The sequence below is a fragment of the Cnephaeus nilssonii genome, assembly GCF_951640355.1.
Source record: "Cnephaeus nilssonii genome assembly, chromosome: 3".
NCBI lineage: Eukaryota > Metazoa > Chordata > Mammalia > Chiroptera > Vespertilionidae > Cnephaeus > Cnephaeus nilssonii.
The window spans coordinates 24,757,566-24,783,199 of NC_137074.1; the positions used below are offsets into that span (position 1 = coordinate 24,757,566).

The 25,634-nt window shown below is 40.6% G+C and overlaps 1 protein-coding gene across 5 annotated transcripts in view; it reads left to right on the forward strand.

Annotated features, from left to right (window-relative positions):
* OTOL1 (otolin 1) overlaps positions 1-25,634 on the forward strand; it is a 53,345-nt gene that overhangs the window by 12,513 nt on the left and 15,198 nt on the right. For 4 of the 5 annotated variants that reach the window (XM_079766981.1, XM_079766979.1, XM_079766982.1 and 1 more), the window contains 2 exons: positions 1,119-1,220; positions 3,802-3,952. In XM_079766981.1, the coding sequence (XP_079623107.1) occupies positions 1,155-1,220; positions 3,802-3,952 (217 nt within the window). In that variant the 5' untranslated portion in view covers positions 1,119-1,154. The remainder of the gene's footprint in view (positions 1-1,118; positions 1,221-3,801; positions 3,953-25,634) is intronic. The other variant, XM_079766983.1, reaches the window with a different exon arrangement.

Sequence of the window (25,634 nt, forward strand, 5' to 3'; positions counted from 1 at the left end):
ATGGCATAGAGATCAAAGCTGGCCTTTTTTTTTTTTTTTTATAAATATAACCCACAAGCTAGGAATGGTTTTTACATGAAAAAAAAAAATTGTTTTTATTAAAGTACTAGAGGCCCAGTGCACGAATTTCATGCACAGGAGGGTTCCCTCAGCCCAGCCTGCACCCTCTCCAATCAGGGACCCCTTGGGGGATGTCTGACTGTCGGTTTAGGCCCAATCCCCGTGGGTTAGGGGTGATCAGGCAGGCAGGCAGAAGGGTTAGGGGAGATCAGGCAGGCAGGCAGGCAGGCAGGCAGGCAGGCAGGCAGGTGAGCGGTTAGGAGCCAGTGGTCCCTGTGGGATCGGGCCTAAACCGGCAGTTGGACATCCCTCTTGCAATCTGGGACCACTGGCTCCTAACCGCTCACCTGCCTGCCTGCCTGCCTGCCTGATCTCCTCTAACCCTTCTGCCTGCCTGCCTGATCACCCCTAACCTCTCTGCCTGCCTGCCTGATCACTCCTCAGTGCCTCTGCCTGCCTGCCTGATTGCCCCTAACCACCTCTGCCTGCCTGCCTGATCACCCCTAACTGCTCCCCTGCTGGCCTGATTGCCCCCAACTGCTCTCCCCTGCCAGCCTGATTGCCCCTAACTGCTCTCCCCTGCAGGCCTGATTGCCCCTAACTGCCTCTGCCTAGGCCCCCACCACCATGGCTTTGTTCGGAAGGAAGTTGGACATCCCAGAAGATGGCTGGTCGACCCAGTCTAATTAGCATATTACCCTTTTATTAGTATAGATAGTTGACATACAATATTATATTACTTTCAGGTTTAAAACAGGGATTCAACACTTATGTATCTTCAGATGTGATCACAATGATATAAGTCTAGTAACCCACCTGTCACTGTACAAAGTTATTATGATATTATTGACTATATTTTTCATGATGTATATTACATCCTTGTGACTTAAACCTGTATTTTGTACCTTTCATTCCCCTTCACCTTTTTCACCCATCCTCTTACCCTCCTCCCCTCTGGCAACCATCATTTTGTTCTCTGTATCTATGAGACTGTTTCTGTTTTTTACATTTTTATTTTTATTTTATTTAAAAAAATATATTTTATTGATTTTTTACAGAGAGGAAGGGAGAAGGATAGAGAGCCAGAAACATCGATGAGAGAGAAACATCAACCAGCTGCCTCCTGCACACCCCTCACCGAGGGTGTGCCCGCAACCAAGGTACATGCCCTTGACCGGAATCGAACCTGGGACCCTCCAGTCCGCAGGCCGACGCTCTACCCATTGAGCCAAACCAGTTTCGGCATGTTTTTTACATTTTTAAAGGGCTGTTGAAAGCAAATAAGAAGGCTGAGCAAAAGATTATGTGACCTACAAAGCCTACCTATTAACTATGTGGTATCTTATAAGAAAAGTTTGCTGAGCCCTACTACTCTAGGCTAAAGGCTGTTCTAAACCTGCCAAATAGGGCTTAAAAGCAAATCTCAAAAGTATCTGTTTCCAAGTAAATTAACAACATCCTAGAACTTAAAAATATTTAAAGGGAAAACTAGTATTCATTTCCAAGAAACTTTCTGCATCCCTGAACAATGTCCAAAAATATTTAAAGAAATGCAAAGCACCTAGCATCCAACAGTACAATGCTGTGTACAGATGATGTATCTTAGAAATGTAACTTATATAATCTTATTAACCAATGTTGCCCCAATAAATTTAACAAAAAAAAAACACACTGAAAATCACAATATCTGGATCTAATAAAGAATTATTGGGCATTCAAAGAGGCAATACAATATGACCCATTAGAAGAAATATTTTAATATTGTTATTTGCCCTTTCTCCCTCACTGCCTGGGAGCTGGGCGGCAGCCTCGCCACCTCTGCCACTGGTCTGCGGGGTGATCCATGGGGCAATTGGGCCCTGATCACACCCACCTTGGCCTGGCACCACCCACTCACCTGCTCCACCATCCCGCCGTGGTCTTGCTCTCATCAGGGCCCATTGGGGCCGGCAGCACCTCTATTAATTGACAAACTTCAATTAATAGAAACACAAAAATGTCATTGATGACAATTAGTAGAAAAGAACAATCAGCCGCTATAAATATACTCCATATGTTGAAAAAGGTAGATAAAACATTGGGCACGATGGAGAGAGAAATAGAAGATATAAATAATACCTAAGCTAGGTTTTCAGAGGTGAAATGCATGAAGTTTGGGATAAAAAATACACTAAATGGAATTAAATACCATAGAGGAAAAAATCAGTGAATTTGAAGACATAGTAATGGAAACTATAATAAATAAAATACTGAGAGGAAAAAGACAGAAAAATGAACAGAGCACCGTGAACTGTGGGAAAACTTCAAGTATCCTCACATACATGCCATAGGAGTCTCAGAAGGAGAAGAGAGAGATGGGATGGGGCAGAAAAATTCTGAAGAAACAGTGACTGAAATATTACCAACTCATTGAAGACTATAAACCCCAAAGGTATAAGAAGCACAACAAACCCCAATCAGAAGACACATGAAGAAAACCACATTTTCTTATTCACTCTTACTTACATAATTATTTATAAATCAATTAATCATGATTAATTTAATTAATATTTAAATGGATTTAGGTTTAACTCTAATTCTATACAATTAATTTATATTTCATTAACCTATATTTAACTCAGTATTAAATTGAGTTTATATTTAACTCCATCCAATCAAAATCCCTGAAGACATTTTTAGTAGAAATTGATAAGCTGATTCTAAAATTTATATAGAAATGTACTGGACCTAGACAGCCAAAACAATCCTATATTATAAAAGCCTAATACACAAATTGTCTCCTTGGGCTGTCATTCCACCGGGAGACTGGGAGTTTGACTGCTCGCTATGATGTGTGCTGACCACCAGGGGGTGGCACAGAACACGGTGGGCATCCAGCGGGCGGCAAGAGAGGTGCTGCTGGCCCCAATGGGCCCCGACAAGAGCGAGACCATGGCGGGATGGTGGAGCAGGTGAGCGGGTGGTGCCAGGCCAAGGCGGGTGTGAGCAGGGCCCAGTTCCCCCATGGATCACCCCGCAGACCAGCGGCGGTGGTGGCGAGGCTGCCGCTCAGCTCCCAGGCAGTGAGGGAGAAAGGTCAAATAACAATATTAAAATATTCCTTCAAATTATTTTCCTTTCAATGTGCATGAATCCATGCATGGGGCCACTAGTTTTGAATAAGAATAAAGTGTTGTTTACACTTGTGGATTTAAAGAGTTTTTATAAGGCTACAATAATCAGACAGTGCACTAGGACAACACTGTCTTGCTAACTATAGGCCCTATGCTATACAGTAGATCTCTAGGATTTATTTATCTTACATTACTGAAACTCTGTATTCTCTCACTAATCCTCTTGTTCCCCCTCTTCCCATGCCCTGGTAACTACCAATCTAGTCTCTGCATCTATGAGTTTGACTATTTTAGATTCCTTATATGATTAACAGAATTGTATTGCACACTTAAAAATTTGCTAAGTTGATTTCTTCATCTTGAAAATTTTGTTACATGAATATATGTTAAAAATATTCAGAGTTACCAGTCATTTCTTACTCATTATATAACATGCCATAATTAAATATATGCCAAATTCTGGGTAAGCTAAATGGATTAACTCAAATTAGAAAGCAATCCAATGGAACAATTTTGGCCTAGCGTTTTCAAAATGTTCTTAAGTAGTATTGTCTGAATTCACAAATGAGCATTTTTACATTTTTGAGTTCCAGCCTAATCAGTTTCTCCCTTCATTCCTTTCTGAAAGGAGGAGATTGAAAGCCCCAGGAAAGTTGGCTTTGAGCGGAGCGAAGCCAGTCTGTTTTGGGCAGAGGAAACCACGCTTTGGGGCTTTGGTACTCTGACTCTTCAGCTAAGCCCCAGCTGTGGAGGTAAAAGACCAACATGGACACTGGAAGGTAACCAGCAACAGAAATGGACATAATACCTACTCTGGGCAAATACTAAAATGGCAAATCCACTAGGGCAGTGGTCGGCAAACTCATTAGTCAACAGAGCCAAATATCAACAGTACAACGATTGAAATTTCTTTTGAGAGCCAAATTTTTTAAACTTAAACTTCTAACACCACTTCTTCAAAATAGACTCGCCCAGGCCGTGGTATTTTGTGGAAGAGCCACACTCAAAGGGCCAAAGAGCCGCATGTGACTCGTGAGCCTCGGTTTGCCGACCACTGCACTGGGGTAACAGGAAAAATAGTTAACACTTACCTTTCCACAGTTAAAAAAATTCCTTCACATACATTATTTATGTTAATGGACACTGGTCATGGACGCGGGGACAAAGTAAGTGTTCATAAAAAGCTTGCTAAATTGGAAATAATTCTCTATAATCTCCCACGTCTGCACATCTTGTGAGCAGAGGAACTGACTACCTTTGCTATGAACTATTTTTTCAAGGATGTTTGTGTAAATGTTAAGCAGCCTTGGGAGATAGAGATAGTATCTCCCTTCAGAGCAATGGGCAGGTTTGCTTACTGTTCAGTGTAATAAAGGTGTCTCGTTTTGGAGCAAAAATCAGACAAGTTTACTTTCCATTGTAAGAGATTTGGGATCCTTATGCTGAGGGTGCCTCTCCTGTAGTGCGTCCTACTTCATACACAGGTGTCATTTCTGGATGTCCCACTGCGGGAACTGAGGCTTGGGGAACTGCCACAAATGATGGAATAAACTACCCTTTGTCTCTGACCCGGGAGGCTCATGTGTTCTACCAGCATCCATTAGACTGTGGGAGGCTAAGTGTTAGCTTGAAAGTAGGTTAAAATCTCAGACCCTTTACAGTTCTTGAGATCCTAAACATGCTTTTAGGGCTAAAGTGCATAATCTCAGGAAAGCTTACAAAATTGGAATAGGGAGCCTACTATATGGGGGCAGAAGTGGGTTTACATTTGTATGTGAAACAGAGTTTTCTATTCTTGTGTTATTATTTATTAACTATTGTATTGTTTTCCATACAAAACACTAAATCTACCTTTGCCCACCTCTGTGTTGGATAAGGAAAACAAATAAATAAGGAAAATCTAACCAAAAATACAACCTCCCCACTCTGCAGATAAAAACTTCTATTAAGGGGTAAAATAGCTCCCAGCTTGCATTGGGGAGGAATAAGATAAGTGAAAGGGCCTATTGATGGTTAGGCAGCAGATCAAAATAATTATGGGGACCAGAAGAAAATACAGAAATTGGAACAGAATAGAATATTGACACATGGAAAGTTGAAAATTAAGGAAGCTTCCAAAAAAGTATTATGCTGCCATGGATTCTTCTGCAATTTCTGGAAGGAATCATAAAATATCTCTAAAAGTGGTTGCTTCTGAGAAGGTGATGGGATGGAAGAGATTTCTACTTTGTATATTTTGAATTTTTCATCATTTGCAAGTAGTAATTATTTAAAAATACATGTGTAAAATTTAATTTTAAAAGCTTTTGAGTGATTTTTCTTTAGGTAACAAAGCAGGGTTTGTTTTTAGATGAAAGAAAAACTACTTACACAGCAGAGACTGTATCTTTTAAAAGACTTACTGAGAAAACTGTTCTTTTCAGGATTGCGGGCAGTTTGGTTTTGCAGAGCTAAAGATGTCTTTACCTTTGGAACTGACTACTTTTGTTAAGAAAATTCTTCAGAATAGGCTCTTTCATTCCAGGTCTGTAAGGCAAGGAACTAACCACCCAATGCTCTTGGATGAAGTTCTGAGGTTACCTCTAATCTGAGAATGTACATATTGTGTTCTCTTTAGTAATGTCAATAAGATGTACTGGTACATATTTTACTTCTAAAAGAGAGGACAGAAATAGTTTTCCTCAAAGGTATTCAATGGAGACTGTACCTCCTCTGAGTTTGTAAAGGATTGAATCACTAAGAATTTGAGATGGTCTGACAGAGCTTGCTTTTTTTAAAAAAAAATATTTTTTATTGATTTCAGAGAGGAAGGGAGAGGGAGAGGGAGACAGAAACATCAGTGATGAGAGAGAATAATTGATTGGCTGCCTCCTGCATGCCCCCCACTGGGGATTGAGCCCACAACCTGGGCATACGCCCTTGACCGGAATCGAACCTGGGACCCTTCAGTCTGCAGGCTGATGCTCTATCCACTGAGCCAAACCAGCCAGGGCGAGCTTGCTTTTAAGTCATATTTCTGGGAAACCAAGGGGGTATCGTGTGGCCAGGCTCAGAGCCGTTGTGTGCGAGGCTGGTTCGGGGCAGAGTGTGGCTCATGCTTGAACTTGCCTGGCCCAGCCCTGAGAGAAACCTACGATAGCAATAACAATAGGGCATTGGTCTGGGTGGCTCCAACTGCCACTGGCAGAAACCACAGGGGCTGTCACTGGCTGAGGAGGCTCAGATAGTTACAACTGGAAACTAACTCTTTAGATTAAGTAGGCAATGCTGGAGTTCCGTGGGGATATCTCAGAAGAACACTGGGAAAAATATGGGGCCCCTTGCAATTGTAGGCTGGAGTTTGAAATTAGTAGTAAAGAACTTTTCTGTTACTCCAAAACACTGAAATGGAACATTCTGATTATTTGATTATTAAAATTTTAAAAATGTGCTTAAACATGCTCGTCCTTAAGCGAAATAAGTCAGTCGGAGAAAGATAAATATCACATGATCTCATTCATATGTGGGATATAATGATCAACATAATTTGATGAACAAGAATAGATCCAGAGACAAATGGTGGGGGGAAGGGGGGGGTTAGAGAGCAACCAAAGGACTTGTATGCATGCATATTAGCATAACCAATGGACACAGACACTGATGCGGTGGGGCTTACCTGGGGTGGGAATGGTTGGCAGGGCGGGGGGGGGGGGGTCAATTGGGGAAAAATGAGACATATGTAAAACTTTAGACAATAAAAAAAATAAAAAAAATAAATAAATCATGAAAAAACAAACAAAAAAACATGCTCGTCCTTTAGTAATTTTATTATTTAAGATATTGATAAAGTAGGGACTCCAGCTTGGTTCCGAATGGGATTAGAATACGACTAGAGTGAAGTTGTAGTTTGGGCCCACCAGGTATCTGTTTGCAGGAGGCTTGAGGTTATCTTATTTGGGGGAGAAGAAGCCAGTTTTGGTGAAAACACCCAGTGGAAAAAAACTTAGTCATCAGTCAGGAGAACATACTCTGAATAGAGTGTAGTTGCTATTGGATTCACGTTGAGTCACTTGTCCTTCAGAAAGGTGTGAGGAACAGGAAGAGCTGGTTCAGAGGAGGCCTTGTAAAACATGGAGGCTGCTGGTGGGAATGCTTTGAAATCCCGCTAACAAAGGCAAGCAGTACCTGCCGGCATGGCTCAGTGGTTGAGCGCTGACCCATGAACCAGAAGGTCACGGTTCGATTCCCAATCAGGGCATATGCCGGATGGGCTTGATCCCTGGTAAGGGGATGCGCAGAAGGCAGCCAATCAGGGTTGCTCTCTCATCATTGATGTTTCTATCTCTCTCTCCCCCTCCCTTCCTCTCTGAAATCAATAAAAATATATATTAAAAAGAGGCAAGCAGTAAGGATAGACTGCTTTTCTCCCACTGTGTCATAGACCCCTGCATAGAGTAAGTCTCTGAGAAAGCCAGAGAGTTCTGCTGTGTGTCTCACCATTTTAATTGACACATTATCATGTATTTAAAACAAACACTTAGCTATTCAGGTATATTAGTGATGGGTGCCTATTAGCAAAATGCTGGACTCCTTCCTCAAGTTGCTCACTTCAAACATGAGGTCTCAATGAATAGCCCTAATGGCAGAGCCTAGGTCACATGCTCGAGTCCCAGCTGCAAGGGAGGCTGCGTTTCCTGGATATACCCGGAAGCTGCAGGACTCTTAAGCATAAAAATTTTGCCAAATAAAAATAGTCAAGCTTGTCAATCAGAAAACCTACAAGTAGAATTGGAGATTCTTATTTAAATATGTCAATAGAAATCGCTTTGAGAAAATGTTTTAAGACATCTACACGTTACTTTAGATGTGGGTAATCAGCTGGATGAGGGATCTTAAATTCAAAGTGGGATCCAGATATTTCTGGGGTTGTGGGGACAAAATGTGGGGTTAGTGTTAAGAAATGGGAAGCTAATAAGCATAAGGACTAAGAACAAGAACCCTCCTGGGAGAGAACTCATTCTTGACATGTTCCCACTTAGAAAGGGAAATTTTAATGCAATATCTCCATGTTCAGATTTATCCCCTAGTCTAGTCCTCTTTGGTCCCATGTTTGATTTCTATGTGGAGCTGGGGAAAGAAACAGAAAATGTTTCTCATTTAAATCTCTCGAAGACATCAAGAAAACAAGCCATTTACTCTCAGCCCCCTGCCACCTAGTGGCAAGACACCCGTGGGGAATACTAGAAATACTCATGGTAGGATCTTAAGACAGAGATGTAAAACTAAGCACAATTTGAGTCATTACTTTTTAGGTGACCTGGAACCTGGAGAAGAATCAGGTAGTATGTATATTTCATATTTGACCCACCACTGTACTGTTGGGTTGTTCTGTGGCTAACGAGGACTGTTTCCATATGCTCAGAGTTGCTGGTTGGACAGAATCCAAATAACTGAAAAAGGTTTTCATTTTAATTGGCACATGATCACGTATTTAAAACAAATACTTAGATAGTCGGGTATATTAGTGATGGGTGCCTATTAGCAAATATTAATTGGTTCTATAGAGGGAAAGTGTAAACCCCTCAGATCTTAAGAAAATGCATGAGATAAAGGGAACTGTGTTTAGTCTTTAAATTAAGTTGCTGATATATCACAGTATTTCAAAGGCCCCTGGTGAGAGACTTGCCTATATTCTTGAGCTCCACTTTTTGGAAAAAAAAATGTCCAATGTTATAAAACCTGAATATTTTCAGGATGCAAAAAAGCATTTTTAAATATGTTGGTGAAGGAACATTAGGTCTCTTATTGCTTAAATCAGTGGGAAAGAAACTAAATGGTTTTTTAAAAAAGGTTTGAAGCAACCCAAAAGATAATCTTTCTTGTCTTCTGGCAGCAATTTGAATGATAACCAAGTATAGTGAAATGTCTAGTTGTTAAAATTTGGCTTTATGTACACATTTAATTGAAAAATAGGAGGAAGCTCTCTGCCATTTCCTACTATAAGGTTTATCATTTTATTAGAACTGAAAATCAGTGAAGATTTTTTAATAAGATTTTTTTTTCCATAAGAGAGAGGATGAAACAAAACTTCATAGCAATTAAAATTTCATAAAGAATAAAATTAACTTCAAACTGTATGGAACTTTTAAAATTCCTTGTTATCCATGAAACTTTAATTTTTAAATAGTTTAAGGGAAAATTATATTGTTAAAAACCACAGGCTCTGAATGTGAAGATTTTCAGCTGCACACATAGGAAGGGGAGCTTTCTTCTTTAATTCCTTTCTCTCTTGTGTTTGATCAAAGTAGTCAGGGTCAAGCGTGCAGACCTGTTACATGAGATACACATCTGGGGACCGAAGGTCAGTGACAGATAAAGTGAGTGAAAGCAGAGAGGCTTTCTGGACCGAAGCCCAACAGGGCAGATTTACTTGGAAAGAAAGAAGGCCTACAAGCTCCTTCCATTCAGGGTTGGAAATATAATCTGCTTGGTGAGGTAGCTGTTTATAAAAGGAGCTTTATGCCGGGCCTTTATTATAGTTTTTCACCTAATACATTATTTTGAGTATAAATGCTACCCTGAAGAGAAATACAAAATATTTTATGAAGTCATCTATTTTCATATATATAATAATAAAATATATAATACATAATAAATATATACTATGATATATTATATATATATATATATATAGATACTATACAAATATATTTATACTAGAGGCCCAGGGCATGAAATTTGTGTACTGGCGGGGGGGTGGGGGTGGGCGGGGTGTCTCTCAGCCTGTCCTGCACCCTCTCACAGTCTAGGAGCCCTTGGGGGATGTCCGACTGACGGCTTAGGCCTGCTCCCCGCAGTTGGACATCCTAGCGCTGCTGCAGAGGCGGGAGAGGCTCCCGCCACCATCACTGCGCTCGCCAGCTGTGAGCCTGGCTCAGGACTTCTGGCTGAGTGTGTTGAGCATCTTCCCCTTGGTGGTCAGTGAGCATCATTGCGACCGGTTGTTCTGCCATTCAGTCAGTTTGCATATTAGCCTCTTATTATATAGGATATTTGATTTTCTACAGCTCAAAATTGGGATTCGCCTTGACACATTTTCTTTTTCAAAATTTAATACATGGAAAGACTTCTTTAAGTGGCTGTCGTGGCCATGAAAGAAAAGTTAGTATTTAGAAACTGTGTTAGTGCAAAAATGTCAGTTTTCAGGTTAATATTCTCAGTGGAATGAGTCAGAAGTCGGAGGCACAGCTCAGAGTTGCATTGTATGCAGGCTCCTGAGAAGACATGGCTGCAGGGGTGGTGAGTGAGGGCAGCTGCCTTGGGCCCATGTTCTCTGGGACCTTGAATGGCTGGGAAGCTGGTAGTATTGAAGCAGGCACCGCCTGGTTAAGATCACTGACCTTACTCCATGCACCCCGCCACAAGCAAAGTGAAAAGAGTGTTTATGCCCTCATGCCGTCATCAGATTATCTTTATATCCCGATTTCTTCGGCGAGGCTTCATTTGATTTTTTTTAAACTGACTTTTAAAAATCTTTATGTTGTGTTGGATATAAACACTCTCTTCCTTTTTCTTTGATGTTTGTCTGTATTCAGGTGCTCTCTGGATTATAGCTTGAGCTTGCACTCAGAGGCAATCATTTGGCACTTCTCCTTCCTGGAGTGATTCTAGAGAAATTCTGTTTTATGTGCACAATAACAAATGTATGTGGATATTTATTGCAACAATTTGTAGAGGTTAAAAATTGGAAAATGTCTAAATAGCTATGCAGCAATTAAAGAAACTAAAGGAGAGATATATGTTCTGATGTGGAAAAATCTCCAAGGTATATTACTTAGTGAAAACAGGTTAAGAGCAAGATGTATAAGAAAGAACTACTTATTAAACATACAGCAAATAGTACTATCTATTTTTTATGGGTAGACATGTGTATAGACATATGATACAAATGCTTTAAAATGTATGGAAGGATTCATAGGTGGTAACAGTGATTCATATGCTCACTTTGGGGCAGCAGGAGGAGGGAGCAGCAATTGGGGGGCTGTTCCCTGTAATGTTTTATGCATTTACAGGAAAAATATCGAACTTATATGTCACTGATGTAACTAAAAATCTATGAAAAAAGACCTAGCCCAACCCGTCCATTTTACAGATGAGGAGAGTGATGCTTTTGCCAAGGACCTCAGACCTGGTAAACTCAGACTCCAATGCACTTGGTTGCTTTTTCCAGGGCGGCCTCTTTCTTCATCAACCCCTTGACCCCATCAGGCATTTTAGATGAAGATGCAGTAGCCAGAGACATACAGGGGCCCTCCCTTACTTACAGCTTTTCTTTCTGTGTTTTCAGTTACCTAGGGTCAGTCGCAGTCTGAGAATATTAATTGGAAAATTCCAGAAATAAACAATTTATAAGTTTTAAATGGCATGCCATCCTGGGCACCTCATTTTATCTTATCAGCTCGGCATTGTGTACTCTCACATCATCAAAAGAAGGAGGTGAATATAATCTAATAATATATTTTTAGAGAGAGAGAGAGAGAGAGAGGGACCATATTCACATTACTTTATTTATTTATTTACATTATTATTTTTTTAATTCTCATCTGAGGATTTTTTTCCCATTGATTTTTTTTTTTTTTTTTTTTTTTAGAGAGAGTGGGAGAGGGAAAGACAGAGAGAAATATTGATGTGAGAGAAACACATTGATTGGTTGCCTCCTGCATGCGTCCTGACTAGGGCCCAGGCCAGAGAGGAGCCTGCAACCGAGGTACATGCCCTTGACTGGAATCAAACCCAGGACCTTTTGGTCTGCAGGCTGATGCTCTAGCCACTGAGCCAAACCAGCTAGGGCTCACACCACTTTTATTAAAGTACATTGTTATAATTGTTATTGTATTATTAGTTAAGTAGAGGCCTGGTACACAACATTCACGCACTTGGGGATGGGGGCATCCCTTAGCCTGGCCTGTGCCATTTTGCAGTCTGGGAGCCCTCGGGGGATGTCTGACTGATGGCTTAGTCAGACATCCTTAGGGCTGCTGTGGAGGCAGGCCACTGTGCTTGCCAGCCGTCAGCTCAGCTTGTGGCTGAGCATCAATCCCCGTCCCCCCTCCCCCCCCCCCCGCCCCGTGGGAGCGCACTGACCACCAGGGGGCAGCTTCTGCATTGAGCATCTGCCTCCTGGTGGTCAGTGCGCATCATTACACCCGGTCTTTCTGCTGTTTGGTCGATTTGCATATTACCCTTTAATTATATAGGATGTTGTTAACCTCTTACTGTGCCTACTTTACAAATTAAACCTTATCATAGGTATGTATGTATAGGAAAAAACAACATATATTGGGTTCAGTACTTTCCACTGTTTCAGGTATCCACTGGGGGTCTTGGAATGTATCCCCTTCAGATAAGGGGGACTATTGTATATATACTCAGCACCAAGAGGCAGTGGCTGCTAAGGAAAGGCCAGCTCAGGCTGGGCGGGGCTACTTTAGGTAGTAGCTTGATTAAACGTGCACTTGTTAATGTCTAACAGAAATCATGGCCCCAGATCCACTAAAGTGAGGAAGAGAAAGATAGCTTCTAGAATGTCCGTTAATTTGCAGTGAGAAATATAACCACATGGGCTGTTGTGCTTGTGTCATCCTGACCACAGCATTCTCTCCAAGCCAACAAGCTACAGGGGAAGCCAAATGATAATTAGAAATTCACTTTGTACTTACCATGAGCAATCACTATGCCGAATTATTGAGAGTGTTATGCTCAGCACATTTTGAGGGCAGAATCAGGAAGCACTTGGTGAGTGTGGAATCAGAAGGAGAGGATTTACATTAATCACATATTTCATAGCATCTGGTTAAGTTAATCAGCTGCTCCAGCTCATAATGCGGATCAACGTGCTCATGGGACTGTAATATTTAAGTCCCACTGGCTCAGGCTCCAAGGGCCTGGCTGTTAGTGCCTCACAAACTCCCCTTTTTCTGTGTTTTGATGGCTGATCAGTCCTCTTCCATAGGTCTTGTCTTAGATATGTTAATATGTTCAATCATATACCATTTTGCTGGTCTGGGATTTGATTTGGTTCTGATCCCTTATGTGCGGCTCTTACAATCCAATGTTTTGTTGCCAACTCAGAGTCTCTGCACTTGGGGTGTGCTTCCCCTTCTCTGATTTCCTCCACCTCAGTGGTTTCCTTGTCACTCAGATCGCAGCAGCTTCAATGTCAGTTTATTAGAAAGGCCTCCCCTGAGCACCCCATGTAAAGAAGCCACTCAGTCATTCTCCAAACGCCACTTTATTTTAATTTGTGCACACGGCTCATTAGCTTATTAGTATCTGCTATTTACTGTTTACATCTTTGTGTTTTAAATTTTGGTTGTCTCTCCCATTAGGATAGAAACTTTATGGAAGTAGAGGCCTTGTCCATCTCTCTGCTGCTCTATGCCTAGCATTTAGAACAGAGTCTGGCACTTGGCAGTTTCTCATGAATTCTTGCTTGTTAATGAATGAATGATTGAATGAATGAATGATCGAATGGATGAATGAGTGATCTATCAAGAGGCCAATAGTGAATGAATGATTGAATGAATTAATGATCGAATGGATGAATGAGTGATCTATCAAGAGGCCAATAGTGCTTTTGTAATTGACAAGTTCTTGGAAACATCCTATTGCAGCCCCGCAAATAATTACAAAGGTATCTTCTTAGACATGAACTTGGCCAAGACTCTAAAGTCTTGGTCAATTCTCAATGGGTGGCAGGTTCATGCAGTAAAGGGAAGGATGGCGTGTGTGTGTGTGTGTGTGTGTGTGTGTGTTCAGAAATGTCACCCAGGTGGTTGTTCTCCTGCTGTAAGGGCTTACTCAGCAATGGAAGCCGATGCCTCTGAATACCCAAGTGTTGCCCAAACAGCAGATTCTAGTGAGGATTCTTTTAAAAAAAAATGGTATCTACTAAATAGGAAAGTTGCTTGACATTATGGTACCATAACCTTAAATTAGAAAAAAAGATTATCTTATAAACCCAGGGGAAGGGCAGACAAGGTCAGGCCAGTGAAAAGCCGAGACTTCAATATTCCCAAGGCATTTGCATGTCATCAGATTTCAGAGCCTTTCTTTAGATTCAGAAAAAGCCACTACTCCCGTCCTCCTAGGGCACTCACCTCTCATTGGGTAGGGGCAAATCTTGAAAGAAATAAAACAGACCCCTGTCTAATTGTAAATGAGATTGCATTTTCCAATGTGCCATCCAGGAGAGGGATTGCTGATAAAGAAACATTTATAAGGTAGGAGATGATTACAAACATTGATTTATTTTATCTTCCATCTGGTCTTTTGCAATAAGATCCGGGTTTTAAAAAGTCCTAGTGATATAATTTGCCTCCAGGAAATAAGAATATGAACAGGAATGATAAAAGCATGCAATTGATAGGAGGCAATCTTTTCTCAGTGGTATTAAATTTATTTTTTTGTATTGATTTTTGAAACGGAAGATTGTGGTATATAGTATGGAATCATTCTTAATTTTGAAGCCATTAAGTTTGTGACTATCTGTGAGATAAGTAAAATTAAATTCTAATGGGAGATTTTAATATATATTGACATTACTTGGTTCCATGCAATTCAGGGTGGGTGGGGCAAAAGTAGGTTTACAGTTCTGAATATGTGAAACAAAGAGTTTATTCTTCTATTATTAGTTATTAATTCTTGTATTATTTTCCATACAAACAACTTTAAATTTACTTTTGCCCCACCCTCTATTTAATCTCCTTTCAGGAATGATATGCAACGAAGGTCTTAAAAATTAGGTTTTGTTTATATTATAATAGTGTGGTATATCTTCAGTTAAGATGATGTAAGTAGTTGTATAAAAAATATAGTTTCTATCATAACAATTATCTGGTAAGAAAAGATACATTTAAAAATATGTTATGCATGTGATCTTTTACAAAACAATTATGAATGATAAAAATTTAATATGCCTTTAATTTCCTATGATAGAATTAGTGGAATAGTACATTTTTAGATCTATTAGTCCTTTTGTTTTCACTCCCTTCTATAAAGGATTTGTAATTCACAAGTAAAAAATTAACTGCTAGCTTAAACTTGAGGAATTTTAGAACAAAAACTAATTATTATATTTTATGCTCTTTCTGCCAGTGTTCAGGGCAAATCATTGTGGCCATCTATCTGGATGCTAAAAGATATTTGCATTTTTGAATTTTCATAAAGAAGTCTTTCATTTATTTTCTATTTTTAAGAAGTCAATTTTTCTAGTAACTCATCTGCATGGAAAAAAAAAAGGAAATGCTATGCTTCTGTGAGAATGAAGCCATTAAACAGAAGAACTCTCGTCTAAAGATCTTTCTAAGAAATAAGTTCCTTCTGAAATTCACATTTTATCCATTTCTCTTCTCTTCTCCCTCCTTACGTCTATTGGTAGAAATCCAAAATGAAACTAATAGCTATATTATTTAATCTTTAGAAAACAATTAACTAGAGATACACAAAATATTACTTCATTAGGCTAGAGGTAGGAAAGAAGATATTCAATTAAAACGTAAGTTCCTTTATCCCATTTTCTTCATTGTTGAATGAAGAAGAGATAGTTGGCTGCTCTTTTCAATTTCTGGGATTGATGAGATATTAAGCAAGAGTCCATATTAGAAAAGAAACTTTATTTTCATTTATGTGATACCTACTGTAGTTATATGACATTTACTGTAATTTAGTCTTACTGGGAGTTTATAAGATTTGAAATCTAAGGGCTTTGCATAATCTCCTTCCAAGTGTTTTAATTGACATTCTGCTATAATGAACCCCACAGACCATTACCTGGCTAATTGCTTGAGTTACAGTGCTTATACAATGCCATTCTTTGTCCTTGGTCTTTTGGGGTATTAAATAGCAAGACTGTCCTGAAAGAGGAAGTGACTGCTGGTTTTCAAGTGAAGCATTAACCTCTTGATAGCTTTTTCAGGGACAGACTCCCTTCTGTTCCTTCTCTGGGCAGGTACCAAACCTGATGCTTATCAGGGACACCTGTTTTTTGGGCTTTTCAGCTCTCTCTAGGAGAGCCCTTGACCTCTAAAGGACCTTCCAGAGCCACTGCCTCCGGCAGAGCTTTCCATGACCTGATTCTGAAGTACTAGAACAGGCCCCGGGCATGGTGACAGAATGAGGATGTACCAACACTTAATTCTGGAATGCTATGATTAGCCAGGATTTGTTGGGAAAAGAGTTTTAATACTTCAGAATTAGAAAAGGGTTCATCACTGGCTCGGCTAGTCCCATTCATTGTTTTTCATAGAAGGACTGAGCCCTGGTGGTAAAGTGACTCAGCCCAGGTCTTAGTGACACAGGCTCAGGCTCCCTTTCATGGAGTTAACAGAACCCAGACCCGTGATGAAGTCTAGGAGCTTAATGCCAAATTATGGACTTAGAGCAAAGCAGGGAAGTTCTAACATCAGCATATCATCACAACCCCCAAAATGCACTGTGGCCTGTACCCTTCCATGTCTCCCACCATTTCTTGATGATGATACAGGTTGGTGACAATGGCTTTATGAATGGTGAGGAGTAATTAAGGGTTTTTCAAGAACTTTTTGGGAACTGGAGAAAGAGTAAGAATCAACTCCAATACCTATAGGCCTAGGTTGATTTCTTGGCAACTTCTGATTAAACTGTTTCTATGGGGCCTGCTCTAACCTTGATCTAAGATGCAAAACAGCTCTGAAAACCAGTTCAGATTCCAATGGGCAGGATAGGGACTGATATCTTTGGGGGTAGATGCAATACCTACTGACATCCTCAGACTTCTGTTTTTCCTAATGTTTGTTTCTAAGGCATTCAGAGCAGGGCAACAAGTTTGGAAGTCTGCATAGGAAACAAAGAGAAAAGGGAGATTTTAAACACTGAAGAATTGAAAGACAAATGACAGCCCAGCCAGTGTGGCTCAGTGGTTGAGCATCAACCTGTGAACCAGGAGGTCACGATTCCATTCCCAGTCAGAGCACATGCCTGGGTTGCAGGCTTGATCCCCAGTGCGGGGTGTGCAGGAGGCAGCTGATCAATTGATCAATGATTCTCTCTCATCATTGATGTTTCTATCTCTCTCTTCCTCCCTCTCCCTTCCTCTCTGAAATAAATAAATAAAAAAGACAAATGGCAGTTTGTTAATTAGAAAGACATTTTTTAAAATTTAAATTCTTTATTGTTTAAAGTATTACATAAGTCTCCTTTTTAATTGGAACGACTTTTAATAATAATTTAGTCTTACTGGATAGACTAAAACATGTTTATAATAAAGCATTTATTTCTTGCCATGTCTTTAGTGGTTTTGATTCATATTTGAGTTCCCTCCAGATGAGCATGTGAGTAAGCTGATAGAAGGATCAGCTCAGGTCTTGCAGCATTGAGAAGCAAGGCTATTGACGAAAGGTAAGCTGCTGGTAATGAAAATTCCATCTTTCAAGTTCTCCGAGAAACGCCTTTTGCTTCTAAGACAGACTCTTTCTTTCAAAAACCTCTGATCGGTTAGATTCTGGATCCTGGAGCTTCCCTGGAACCTCCCTTGCAGGAACTTCTGGATAAACCTGACAGAACAGGAGTGAGCTTGCTTTTACTCCTTTTCCATAATAATTCCCTGCCAGGAACACTCCACAGTACACATTCTGTTTGGTCGCCAAATAGGTGAAGCAGTTTGCTTAGGTTGGGTTATACTCATTTTAATGGGTGTGTACATAACTTACGCCAATGAAGTAGAAAAGTCTCAGTGAAATCTCTGAAAGTTTCTAACAGGAAACCCAGTTTGGCTCCATCTTAGATTTTTGTTAACACGCCCAATTTAACAAAACTATATTATGGGCCTATGTAAACTTTAAATTCAGTTTTTCAGCAACAACTTTGATAGATTATTAACTTCTATCAGGACCAACTAATTAGCAAAATAAATGAACAAATCAATCATGTTGGGACCCCATTGCTTTTTCTCTCTTTTTTTTAAGTGAAGGGACTTCATTTTTTAGGACAGTTTTAGTTGTACAGAAAAATTGAACAGAAAGCACAGAGAATTCACACATACCTCATCTCCCCAACCCCTCACACGCAGTTCCCCACTGCATTTTTACAATTAGTGGGATATATCAAGTCTGCAAAATTGACCGCAGACTCATTGTCCAGCTGCATTCCTGCACATTCACACAGTGGCTCTTCCCACCTCCTTTCTCTCTGTCCCTAAAATCAGAAAACCCTACAGCAGCCAAACTCAGAATCCCTGTGTGGGAAATAAGAAAAGATGAAATAGAACGGTAATCATCCTGTAGTAACAGTTTTGTTCTTGTCTTTGCCTAATCCCATCCTTAACGGTTTCTTTTGGGTTTTGGTGATATTGAGCCAAAGTTTATTTTCATGCCTAAATTTTTTATATGTTTTTATTAATTTCAGAGAGAGGAAGGGAGAGGAAGAGAGAGATAGAAACATAAATGTTGAGACAGAATCATCTATCAGCTGCCTCTTTCATGCTCCCTATTCGGGATAGAGCCCACAACCTGGGCATGTGCCCTGACTGGGAATCGAACTTCCTGGTTCACTGAGTCACAATGGCTGAGCTTCATGCCTATTTTTTTTTTTATTGTTTAAAGTATTACATATAGTATTACATATGTTTCCTTTTCCCCCCATTGACCTCCCCTCAGTCACCCCCACCCCCCAGGACATGCCCTCACCTCCTGTTGTCTGTGTCCATGGGTTATGCTTATATGCATGCATAGAAGTCCTTTGGTTGATCTCTTACTTCCCCCCACCCCTCACCTTTCCACTGAAGTTGACAGTCTGTTCGATGTTTCTCTGTCTCTGTATTTTTGTTCATCAGTTTATGTTGTTCATTATATTCCACAAATGAGTGAGATCATGTGATACTTATCTTTCTCTGACTGGCTTGTTTTGCTTAGCATAATGCTCTCCAGTTCCATCCATGCTGTTGTGAATGGTAAGACTTCTTTCTTTCTTAGAGCAGCGTAGTATTCCATTGTGTAGATGTACCACAGCTTTTTAATCCACTCATCTGCTGATGGGCACTTAGGTTGTTTCCAAATCTTAGCTATTATAAATTGTGCTGCTATGAACATAGGGGTGCATATGTCCTTTCTGATTGGTGTTTCTGGTTTCTTGGGATATAGTCCTAGAAGTGGGATTACTGGGTCAAATGGGAGTTCCATTTTTAATTTTTTGAGGAAACTCCATACTGTTTTCCACAGTGGCTGCACCACTCTGCATTCCCACCAGCAGTGCAAGAGGGTTCCTTTTTCTCCGCATCCTCTCTAGCACTTGTCGTTTGTTGATTTGTTGATGATAGCCATTCTGACACCTGAGATGGTACCACATTCTCGTTTTGATTTGAAGCTCTCGGATGATTAGTGACTTTGAGCATGTTTTCATATGCCTCTTGGCCTTCTGTATGTCCACTTTTGAAAGGTGTCTAAGTCCTTTGCCCATTTTTTTGATTGGATTGTTTATCTTCTTTTTGTTAAGATATATGTGTTCTCTATAAATGTTGGAGATAGGCCCTTATCGGAGATAACATTGGCAAATATGTTCTCCCATGCAGTGGGATTTCTTGATGGTTTCTTTTGCTGTGTAGAAGCTTTTTATTTTGATGTAGTCTCATTTGTTTATTTTCTCCTTAATTTCCATTGCCCTAGGAGTTGTATCGGTAAAGATATTACTATGACATATGTCTGATATTTTGCTGCCTATGGATTATTCTAAGATTTTTATGGTTTCCCGTCTTACGTTTAAGTTCTTTATCCATTCTGAGTTTATTTTTGTGTATGGTGTAAGTTGGTGGTCTAGTTTCATTTTTTTTTTTGCATGTATCTGACCAATTTTCCCAACACCATTTATTGAAGAGACTTGTCTTGACTCCATTGTATGCTCTTGCCTCCTTTGTCAAATACTAATTGAGCACAATGGCTTGGGTCGATTTCTGGGTTCTCTGTTCTGTTCCATTGATCTATATGTCTGTTCTTGTGCCAGTACCAGGCAGTTTTGAGAACAGTGGTTTTGTAATATAGCTTGATATCTGGTATGGTGATCCCTCCAACTTTGTTCTTCTTTCTCAGGATTGCTGCGGCTATTCGGGGTCTTTTTTTATTCCATATGAATTTTTGGAGAGTTTGTTCTAGGTCTGTGAAATATGCCGTTGGTATCTTAATGGGGATTGCATTTAATCTATAGATCGCTTTGGGTAGTATGGACATTTTAATGATGTTGATTCTATCAATCCATGAACATGATATATTCTTCCATTTGTTTATGTCTTCCTCTATCTCTATTTTCAATGTCCTGTAGTTTTCTGAGTACAGGTCTTTTATCTCCTTAGTTAAGTTTATTCCTAGGTTCTTATTTATTTATTTATTTTTTGTGCAATGGTAAATGGGATTGTTTTTGTTGTTGTTGTTGTTTCTCTTTCTGTGAGTTCATTATTGGGTATAAAAAAGCCATAGATTTCTGGGTGTTAATTTTGTATCCTGCTACATTGTCGAATTCATTTATTAAATCTAGTAGTTTTTTGATGGAGTCTTTAGAGTTTTCTATGTACAGTATCATGTCATCTGCAAATAATGACAGCTTTACTTCTCATGCCTAAATTTAATGTACACTTTTACCTGTTCACTCATCCACTTTTTCACCAACCAGTCACCTGAGTTATTACTTCATCCTGCCCTAGTGTGATTGCTCCCAGCTCCCCTGAGTGCAGTTTTTTCTCCACACCCAGTTCGGGCCCTGGGCCTCACCTGCCACTTGAATCATCCTGCTTTCTGTCTGTCAGACTACTTTGATTTAAGACCACGTGGGAGGAGAGGAGAAGTAACTGAAAAAGTGGTGGCATGCATAGAGGGAAAGAAAAGTAAAGACAGTCTTCGGGTTATGTTGGACTCGACGTTACGTCATTTTGTGGTTGTGTCGCTATCTCCCATTTATTTATAAAAAAAAAAGTTCCATCATTTTGACGTATGTACGTATGTGCTTTATGTTTTTTTTTTTATTATTTATTTACCACAAGTAAAGGTCAGGACTTGTTATCTTCCTTTTAAATTTTTTTTTACTGTTTCACTTCATTACTGCTGTGTATGTGCTCCATGTGAGTGACATAGGTGCTTATGTAGGTGGGTTCCGACTTACAGGGAAAATTGCATTACATCACTCTGTAGGAACAAATCTCCGGCATAACCTGAGGACCTACTGTACCACATTTGTGCCCAGACTTTGTTTTTTATGGTGTTAGACTATTAATCAAAGCCAATCCCTTTTATCTAAAACTAGTGCCCTGGTGCATGGATTCGTGCACATTGAAAGGAAATTAATTATAAGGTGGCTGGCAGGGTGGTACTGGGCGAGTCAGACTGGACACGCCCTGGAGCCAACCTCCCGCAGTCCCTCCCCAGCTGACTGCACCTGGGGCGGGACCACAGCTTGAAGGGCGTCTGCAGAGTGAACGAGGTCCCTCTGGCAGGTGGGGTCTCTTGGCCTGGCCTTTGGGGATTGGGTTGAAACCATCTCTCTCACATCCCCTGAGGGGTCCTGGATTGTGAGAGGGCGGTTTTCAGGTGACGGACCCCGGAATTGGGCTCCCTCCTCTCTGGTTCTGGGGTGCGTCACCTGAGAACCGCCACTGCCAAGTCACTGCAGCTCAGCAGCTTCTGTGTTGAGCATCTGCCCCCTGGTGGTCAGTGCGCATCATAGCTACCAGTTGGATGGTCGGACAGTTGCTTAGCCTTTTATATATACAGATATGCTGAGACTGTTTTTATTTTACTGTACACTTGTTAAATACAAGAAGCATTTAACTTGGGAGAATGTAATGTTATATTCATTGTGCTTAATAACATTATAATGGCTTCACTTATTGTGACACTGGGAGACTAGCCTCCTACTGGATAATGGAAGTGATGATGCTTTGGGTGCATCTGTCCACAAAGAGGGATGAGAAAAGCTTTACAGAGCTGATTACAATCACTCTGGAATTGCACTTAACAAATGAAGTGGGAAATGGAAATCTGTATTACAGAGTTTCTCCTCCTTTTGATGGCATTATACTTGTGAATGAACTGAAAAATCTGAGCTCTAGAAGGCTTGTCTGAGTTTGCTGTATAAAATGGGTCAGGAGAAAACAGCTGATTAGAAATTCTAGCAATTCACCCTTGTGGTTACATCGCATTGAGAGCTCAATACCAGGCTCCTAAATAGGAAGAGGATTGTTTGGTGGATGCAGCTCTCATGGAAGGAGAAGGAAGCATGGCAGCAAAACTGTCCCTTCCTGTTTTTTGTTTTTTGTTTTTTCTTCCTGACATCCTGATATAACACGCTCTTGTTGTGGGCCCTCTTCCTTAGCGTAAACATGTCTGAAATGGTTGTGATGTTAATAATCCCTCTTGGCTGCTCCTCCTAACTCTCAGCTCCTCTCTTGTTTACTTATTTAAATGGGAAAGTCATGGGGCGCTGCCAACATCCTCAGAACAAGCCCTGAAGTCATCCCACTTCTTGACTGGGACTCTGGTCTCTTATAACTCTTTACGTTCCATACTGCAATACAGGGGAAGCCCAGCAGACCAACCAGGTTCATCTCATCAAGCTGTTATATCAGCAGTTCGGCCTAAATTCTCACTTTACTCCTAAAATCCACTCTGAGAAGCTAGAAATTAATTACTTTGGTTGTAGGGAGACAAAATTTAAGAAGCACCATTTCTATGCAAATGTTTCTATGTCTAGGTTGACTTGTCTAGTGCCAAATTATCACTGATTCTTTGTGTAGTTTAAGCTAAAATCTTGACCAATAACCAAACCTCACCCTGTATTTCTAAAGAAAAAATAATTATTAATCACTAGTGTCCCGGTGCACAGCTTTGTGCACATTGAAAGCAAATTAATTAGAAGAAATATTTTAATATTGCTATTCGTGTCCACCTAATGAAAATAGGAGTCTACTGAGTCTCCTATCTGCCTACTCCAGGACTTCCGATGAGGCATGGAAAAATGCTTGACAAACATTTGGTTAAACTGTAAAATGTTTGTACCTGGCTATAAAGAAACTCCAAGGATGCTAATCTCTAGGAAGAGGAAGCCGGGTGTTGCTATGTGATGTCATTACCCAGTGCCACAGCCACCATTTCTGGGCTGGGCTGGGCTGTGGGCCACATTTTGCGCCATGGGGTCTTGGCAGCATTGGCTGCGATTTGGTGGGGTGTTGCTCCAGGGTGGTGGCGGGGCCTGTGTCCTACTTGGGGGAAGCTGATTGTTGGTTTGTTGGCACCAGGTCCGTAGTGCCAGTGTATGTCGTGGCAGCTCCTGCATTGAGCGTCTGCCCCCTGGTGGTTAGTGCATGTCATAGCTACCGGTCAGGTGGTCAAATGGTCGCATAGCCTTTTATATATATAGATAGTGTTTAGGAATTTTCCCACACATAGACTCATACTTTTTCTTCTAATTCTCATTTTCTCAAAATGGTATATATTAAAACCACAATTCTAAGAAACCTCCTATAGTCAAAATATAAAGTTAAATCCTAATTTAACTAAGTTGAAGATGTAGGTAGAAATTAAGTTCAGTCATGCTTATTTTCCAGAATGGGTTGATATTTTAATGTGTGAAATGATGTCAACAAGCTGTTGTAGGCCCCCTCTCTTACTGCCTGGATTCCAGTAGCTCCCCTTGCTCTTCTTGCTTATTGTTTTGTCCCACTGCATCCGTTTTCCATCTAATGCTTAGGGGTCTCTCCCCCTGCTTCAACTTTTAGTGACTTCTGACAGCTTGTAGAATAAACCCCAGATCCTTATGAGGGTCTACAGCACCCTACACGGTGTGTCCTGGGTGCCCATGCCAGTCCCTCTCTGTCTCACTCCATGCATCCAGGGCCTCCTCACCTTCCTCTCTCTGTTGTGAAAAGGCACATCCGGTTCCCGCTGTGTGGAAAGCTCTTCCTAGACTGGCTGCTTCGGATGCTGTTTTCTCAGGCTTTCCCTAGCCTCCTGTCTGAACAATCTTTCCTTGTCACTCTCTATCAAATCCCTATTTATTTCCTCCATTGCACTTATTACAGTCTAACATAGTGATTTTTTTTATCATCTGATATTTGTTACTCCCACTGACATGAGAGCAGATATTTTGTTCTATAACTCCTGCAAATAATACGATGTCTGACACAGAGTAGGTGTCTAATAAACATTTGTTGGCTGAAAGAAAGAAAAAAAATGAATTAATTTGAAACATGGGTATGAGCAAAGACTATAGCATGAAATACTGGTCATGATGAAATGTGAAAAATTAAAAGTAACTATTCACATAAGAAAGGAATGCTATATATGTAAAAGTTCATCTTGTAATTCTGTATAATTAAGTCAGAGAGGAAGAATGCTGTACACAAGGTCAAAAAAGGTCCTCACTGTTGCAGCCCAACAGCATATCCATGTAACTAAAATTACATTTTTATATATAATTTTTAAAAATAGCCCAGCTGGAGTGGCTCTGTGGTTGAGCGTTGACCTATGAACCAGGAGGTCATAGTTTGATTCCTGGTCAGGGCACATGCCCAGGTTGTGGGCTCGATCCCCAGTGTGGGGCGTGCAAGAGGCAGCTGATCAACGATTCTCTCTCATCACTGATGTTTCTATCTCTTTCTCCCTCTCCCTTCCTCTCTGAAATCAATAAAAACATATTTTAAAACGTTTTTACAGGAACCAGAATTCAAGAATGCACTGGAATATAACACTGGTATGGACGATATATTTGCAGGCTCAGAAAATTGTGGGAGGATATTTTGACAAAATTTTGGGGACACAATTGTATCCATCTAGCTTTAATTGATTAAGATGTTGTGGATGATTGAGAAGTAATTGGCTTACTAAAAATGAAAATGTAGAATTGGATGGATTTAAGACAGGATATGGCAGGCTGAAAGTTTGTAATAAAAGTGGAGGTAAAAGTAAAGAAGAACATAACAGGATTCAGTCTGGGGCCATGGTAGGTGTGCCTTGCGTAAAGGGGTTTAACACAGGTAATCAGGTGCTTATACAGCCATTGAAGGGGGAAGAAGCAGAAGCGGGGAGGCTTGCCACTGCTGTGAGGTTTGCCTCTGGCCTTCAGAGAATCAGGACTTTGCTAGTGATGCCCAGGATAGGAACTGCAGGACACTCTTGCCAACGGTCACAACCCCCTACAGAACCAAGGCTGGCGACCATGTTGGCGTGCCAGAGGACACAGCTTCAATTCCGCCAAAGTCCATGCCTTCTCTCTCGCTGTCAGCAGTGATGACTTCTGCTTTCCTTCTATCTTCCACACCCCATGCAGCGTCTCTCACTGGCAGGAACTAAACTGGAACCCAGATGGCAAGAGATTCTGGGAAAGTAGTTCTTAGGCTTTGAGACCCTGAGAATATAGGGCAGTACATAAAAAAGGGTGGGAATGGGACCCATCTGGCACAATACGAGA